At 35.9% G+C, this 6,850-nt stretch overlaps 1 protein-coding gene across 1 annotated transcript in view; it reads left to right on the top strand.

The window, feature by feature from the left end:
• The first annotated feature begins 1,095 nt into the window (after window positions 1–1,095).
• The window catches only part of ctdsp1 (CTD (carboxy-terminal domain, RNA polymerase II, polypeptide A) small phosphatase 1), a 30,847-nt gene continuing 25,092 nt past the window's right edge, over window positions 1,096–6,850 (top strand). Inside the window, exon 1 of the mRNA XM_051906848.1 lies at window positions 1,096–1,494. Coding sequence (XP_051762808.1) covers window positions 1,419–1,494 — 76 coding nt within the window. The 5' untranslated portion in view covers window positions 1,096–1,418. The remainder of the gene's footprint in view (window positions 1,495–6,850) is intronic.

Below are 6,850 nucleotides of genomic sequence, written 5' to 3'. Positions count from 1 at the left end.
GCATTTTATATATGTGGTCTGCTATGTCTATAATGTTTTGCTAAATGCTAAAAATGTTTTAAGATAAAAACTAAGATATTTTTGGAAAGAACTTGTGACAAAAAATTTTCAAACTCATAATCTGGAGGGTCTTGCTAATGCTTTCAGTGAATGACTGTAGCCTGTTAAGTGTAGTGTGTCATGAATACCAATGATGTAAACTTTGTAATCAACATGACAGAGTGCGCGAACTTTGAGGACTCTCCCTATCCTCCATTCTAAAGACGGTCTCAAGCCCCCCGCGCTCGCAGCTCCTGCCAAAAAAGTTCGCAAGAAAGTTGTCTTGCTTGTTAAAAAGCATAAAATACACACGCATTCATTTGAAAACCACTCACGCCTAGCTAATTATGATATATATTACCTGTCGGACGTGAGAAAAAACGGTTTTAACTCAGAACTGAGCATTCTGTTACGCCGAGGCCAAGAGATCTTTTAAACTTTGTTTGCGTATTGGATTTTGTAGATTTAAAGGGGCAACGCATATTAATAAAGTCCGAGTCCAAGCGATTAGGACACTTTGTTCCAAACCGAAAGTCACATTTATTATCCAGTTCAAATGAAAGAAGAAGAAAAAGAAACAAAAGAGAATACTTATAGCGTAGAAAATATTTAATGGTTTGAACGAAATTGTTCAATAAAAATATGCTGTAAGTTAAGTGGACCCCACCAAATCTATAAAATTAAATCTCAGAGAATCTTTCAAATGTGAAATGTGATTTTTTTTTTTTTACTGAAAAAAAAGCAAGTATTGCATTTTAAACCTGGCTTATAATTGTGTGTGTGTAGTATTATATTCATGTATTTACATACTGTATAATACTATATAGTCATTAAAATAATAATTAATATATTGCATTTCACATAATATTACTGTGAGTAGGACAATAAAAAAAAAAACAGCAGAACTTTATTTCTGTTGTAAATACACTGGTTTTTCTTCTGATTCGTAACATATTTTCACTTTCATAAACTCTGATCCTTCAAAGTGGCTTTGCATAGTTCTGTCTATCCTAAGTGTCGTTGCCCCTTTAAGACAAAGGGTGCCTTGAAACCGCCGAGTTCCATGTTTGTATGTTGAAATTGAGAGCAGAGCCGAACTCCATGTTGTGAAAAGTTATCATCCAGGAACTTAACTTTTTATTATTATTTTTATTTAATTTTCTTTTTGTCGTATAACTTATGAAAACATAGACATCACATTCAGCCTCATATGGTTTCGCATTATGAATGTTCTTAAGTGGTAAAAGTCTTTTGGAGTTTAGGGGGCATTTGCAGGGAGTTTTTTCTTTTTTTTTTTTTTCAATTCAATCGTAGCCAGCGGAAAGATTTTAATACGGAAAACCTTTTTAAGTTGCGATTTTACGTGCTTTACGGATCTCATGGACCACCCGTCCGCCTCGATCATCACGCAAGTGAGCAGAGATGAAGAAGCGAGTGCTCCTTTACGGGACAGAGGTGAGTCGAGAGAAAGTTTTGAGTCGGCACATGTCAAACTCATTTGATGAATGTTTGGCGCGCGACGGCCGCTTGATACAAATGTGCATCAGTGTCGCATTAACTGGACTTTATTGAAAACTCAGTGTTAAATCACTCATTTCCGCACATCAAAACCCTATAAAAACATGTGATATCCCCCTTTCGAAAGTTCATGACAGTTGATACGTCTTGGATGAAGATGTCCATTTATTATAATAATACAATGAGGACTTAACAAATATCACGTGTGTGCCATAAACTTGAGTTTTATTACAAAACAACCTTTTATATATATATATATATATATATATATATATATAATATAAGCGAAGGCTTTGAAGTGGAGGGGGCGTGTCCACGATGACAGTGTTCACTGACGTTTGAGGGAACGCTGTAACGTTGTTTACTTTGTAGTGTGTTGTAGTACATCAGCTAACCTGTCATATTATACATCAGCTAACCAGTTAAATTATGTTTATGTATGCACTTATCCCATAATGAATGACCCAGAGTCTTTACTCAGGTGACAGGTTATCATGATTGCATACTTAATGCGTAGTAGTCATTGTTTGTTGACGCCAGACTCCTAACCTCCCTTATCTCATCTCTGATGTTTAGATTGTCTGTTTGCTAAGGTGTCACTGTCGATGCAAGAATGTACAAGAATTGTTGCATGTTTATTGTAGTATGCGTTAATGTGCAAAAGATGCATTAAACGTTTAGAGGACATGTTAGTAGTATTCAGTTTCATTTTACAAGTTTGGACACACCTGCGTATTCTTAGTTGATGCTTTTAGAATAATCATAAACTCATCAAAATTATGAAATAACAAAACTAGAAGTGGTGGAATTTAATGGTTCAAGTATTTAAGACTTTAGATGAAAAGATTTCATGCAATCAATCAATAAATAGTTTGACTAGTAGAATTATTGAAAGGTCATAATATGTCACAGTAAACAAGATTGGCCACTATTTGCAGGTCAAAGGTTAGATGAAAAGTGACCCTGTAATCAGTTATTTGACTTCTCAGGAAAACATTATGGCTACAACAGCTTTATTGGGAAACAAAGGTCTTTTGCTTCTCTCTTTTCTTTCCTTTTTTTGATAGAATTTCAGAGAAAATATTTTGACTCTTTCTGTGATGTAAACATAATGTGTATCTAGCCATCTCTCTTTTTTTGTTTGGTCAGTGATGAATAATGATATATATATATATGCACTCTTGGGCAAAAAAAATTGGCCAAGCCAAAAATGGCTAAATGTTTAGTGGTCTTAACCATTTTATTCACAAATAACTGGTCAGGAAATTAGCAAAGATTGCTGTATATGTTGCACTTAACTGTATTTTCCTTTTTGAAGTAACTCCAAACATATTTCAAGCAATTCAAAACCATCATGGTGGACAGTGGGCATCTGAAGTGTTTCAGCTGAAGGAAATAATCCATTATTTATCGGCTTTGATATATCGATAACGATAACATTAAAAATGAACATACAGTAGTCAACATTTGAAGTGGATCAAAAAAGTTAATCAAAGTTGTCCTAAGAAGAAGGTTTTAGGACAACTTTGATGAAAGGTTTTGATCCACTTCAAATGTTGACTACTATATATCGGCCGATACCGATATGTTGGCCGATATATCGTGCATCCCTAATAACAACTTTTCAATTGTGGGACGCAAGACATTCTGCAATATTCTTCTGTACTAAACATTAAATAGGGTTTTTCACAGTACACTTAACCCTGGGTTATCGTCGTTCTAAATGCCGCTTTTAACCCCAGGAAAGTTTCACACTTGTAATTTAGAAGCGGGGTTATGAAACCCTGTTTTTGCAGTGTTAACGCCGCATTGCGGTGCCAAACTTGTACAGTGTGAAATGATGCGGTGTTAGAATGCTACAGCTAGGCGCTTAGCAACAGATAACCAATAGCGTGCCTCATATTTGCCTGCTTTGGACACGGAAACACTGCGCATTGTAAATAAACAGTAAATTCAGCGTTTGAGAGGAAAAATGTCAAATGCTGACAGAAAACGTGACAATTTGAGTGAAGAAGAAAGCGTTTCATTCTTACCTTTATAGTCCGAAATGTCCATTCAGTATAAACTCCATAGTAAAGTCGGCAATGCGAGGATGCGCAATGCTAGAGCTAGCCTATGTAAACAGGTTGCGTGCTGCGTTTATCCAATCAGTGACATTGACACCGCAGATATGCAAATAAGAACGTTAACCCAGTGTTTAGGAATGTACAATGTGAAACGTCAGCTTATGAATACCCAGGATTAATTGTTAACCCCGGGTAAATTAAGAGCAGTGTCAAACGTGAAGCAAGATAACTCAGGATTCCGTTTACCCACGGTTTAGAATGACCCAGGGTTAACTATTTCAAGTTTGAAAAAGCCTAATGACTTTTCACAGTGAATTAGTTCATCAATACCAGCAGCTAAAAGGCTGACACTCTTCCTCCATGTTTCACTGTGGTAGAGATGCATTTATTATTTTATTTCTCAGCAGATTTTCATTACTGGAACATCACCATGCAACTCATGTTTCATTGTGATTCATCACTCCACACACAACTTCCCATATTCTGCCAAAAACTTGATGTTTTCCCGAGAACGCAGTGGCTTTTTAAGTAGTGCGTTTGCTTAAATTTTTGCTAATTTACTGACCAATAATTTGTGGTTAAGACAATTAAAAGTTTAACTTAATGAAACACAACCGTGTTTTCTGAATGATACACTAAGAGCTTGGGGAGGATCTGCTACGGGTAAAGCCATAGCAGTCAGCCTCACTGCTTGTTTTTCCAACCGCTGTGTTTTTCACCAGCACTCCTTTTTCCCCTCTTGCGCACACAGAGATGGAGATGGTTTACAGGCCTGTGTTTTTGTTAAAGATTTGAAGAAAACCACTCCCTGTAGCAGGTTCAGTACAGCGGACAGACCCAGAGCACTGATCATTTACCTAGAAATGCAACTTAATTGTTATATATTATTTGTGCTCAAATCCAAACTATTATCATGTAGAGGAAAGTGATGCAATGTAATATATAGGAAGGTCTATTCTGGTAAAAAAAAAAAAAAGAGCAACAAGCCTTTGCGATGTGTCTAGAGAATGTTGCTGAACTGGGTAGTTACATATCCGGTTGCCCCTATGAATGTAAAAAGAAACAGATTGTTTTGTAAGGCAAAGTATGACGTGGTTGAAAAGGAATCAGGAGCATTTACTGACTGTACAGCCATGTGTGATATTAAGTTTCAGATTGACTCTTTATACTTTAAACATCCCTCACAAAACCATTTTCTTTTCCGATCAGAGTTTTTTAGCGGTATTGGACTAAAAATAACTTGCAGCAATAAACTGTCCAGAAGTTTTTAATAAGAATTGGCAATTGCGAGCAACATGAGGAGCTTAAAAAATGTCAAGAAAAATGACCTTGTCAAGAAAGATTCCCAATGAGTGTGAAAAGTTGCGATTTTAACTTGTGCACAAAATTGGAATATCGCATAAAACATTTGCGAATAAAGCAGTTTCCGTCCCATGTGTTCAAGAAAACAAAATCGCCACTTCCTGGGAAATTGGCGCAAAACATCTAATAAAATTGGAAGTTGCTGCAATCGGGGAAGCCACTGTGAAAAGCAAGCAGGGATTGTGCATAATTCTATTCATTCCCACAGATTTCGCGCTCACATGAAGCGCAGACATAATAAAGCCGCCTTTGACATACAAGTGCCAAAATAAGTTTTTTTTCGCGGTTTATTAATGGTCAAATACACTCACAAACAATGTCACAATGCCCATCTTGGTGAGTATTAACATAAAACATCATGTCTTAAAGAAATTCAATTTACCATTTGAAATCAAGCTTCCTTGTGCTGTGTGTAAGATGTTGCAATAAAATTACCCCATTGTAAAAACAAATACATTTAGTAAATATTTGTGAGATACAGTTAGCAAATATTTATGAGATAATTGTAATGCTAATTGATCAACGTTTATATATGAAAAAAGCTTAAAAGCTTTATCATATAAAGTGATCTCTTCAGAAGAAATTTTTGATTGCCTAGACTTTCAATAGATGGACAAAAAAAGAAATAATATAAAAAATATATTACAGTATATACATTGTTTTTTATCCCGTGGTATCAAAAATGTTATTGAATATCGGTACTTTTCAAGGTATTGTATTGAAGTTAGAAATTCTAGTATCGTGACAACACCACAGCCTATATATTTACTCCACGAACTAACTCTACAAACATGGAAAAGAGTGATAGATGGACCGCTCAACTTGACGCTAAGGAGAAAATCCAGCGTGACTTTGAGCAGACCAAGCAAAACATGATTATTGCTTCAAACAATGGTATAAAGCTATTCAAAACATCATTCAATGTAAATTGTGATAATCGTAATTAATAATCACAATTACAATTTCAAGGGAATAATCGACAATTATGATTTTTTTCATAATCGTGCAGCCCTAGAGTATATGCACATGGAAGGAAATGAAAAAATAATGTTGCATAAAAAACCAAGTCAGAAATTGTCTACATGCTGATTCACTGAGGTTGATTTGTTTATTGATAATCATTCTTTTTTTAATGCTGAACTGCTGTAATTCATACAACCCGAATTCTGGAATGTTGGGACGTTTTATAAATTTTAATAAAATGAAAACTAAAAGACTTTCAAATCACATGAGCCAATATTTTATTCACAATAGAACATAGATAACATAACAAATGTTTAAACTGAGAAATTTTACAATTTTATGCACAAAATGAGCTCATTTCAAATTTAATGCCTGCTACAGGTCTCAAAATAGTTGGTACGGGGGCATGTTTACCATGATGTAGCATCTCCTCTTCTTTTCAAAACAGTGTGAAGACGTCTGGGCATCGAGGTTATGAGTTTCTGGAGTTTTGGTGTTGAAATTTGGTCCCATTCTTGCCTGTTATAGGTTTCCAGCTGCTGAAGAGTTTGTGGTTGTCTCAATAGGTGAAAGATCTGGACTGCAGGCAGGCCAATTCAGCACCCGGAGTCTTCTACGATGAAGCCATGCTGTTGAATAGCTGCAGTATGTGGTTTTGCATTGTCCTGCTGAAATACACAAGGCCTTCCCTGAAACAGACGTTGTCTGAAGGGGAGCATATGTTTCTCTAAAACCTTTATATACCTTTCAGCATTCATAGTGCCTTCCAAAACATGCAAGCTGCCCATACCATATGCACTTATGCACCCCATACCATCAGAGAACGCTGATAACATGCTGGAAGGTCTCCGTTCTTTTTAGCCCGGAGGACATGGTGTCCGTGATTTTCAACAAGAATGTCA

The sequence above is a fragment of the Ctenopharyngodon idella genome, chromosome 9, assembly GCF_019924925.1.
Source record: "Ctenopharyngodon idella isolate HZGC_01 chromosome 9, HZGC01, whole genome shotgun sequence".
Taxonomy (NCBI): Eukaryota; Metazoa; Chordata; class Actinopteri; order Cypriniformes; family Xenocyprididae; genus Ctenopharyngodon; species Ctenopharyngodon idella.
This window is presented reverse-complemented; position numbering and strand designations above follow the sequence as displayed.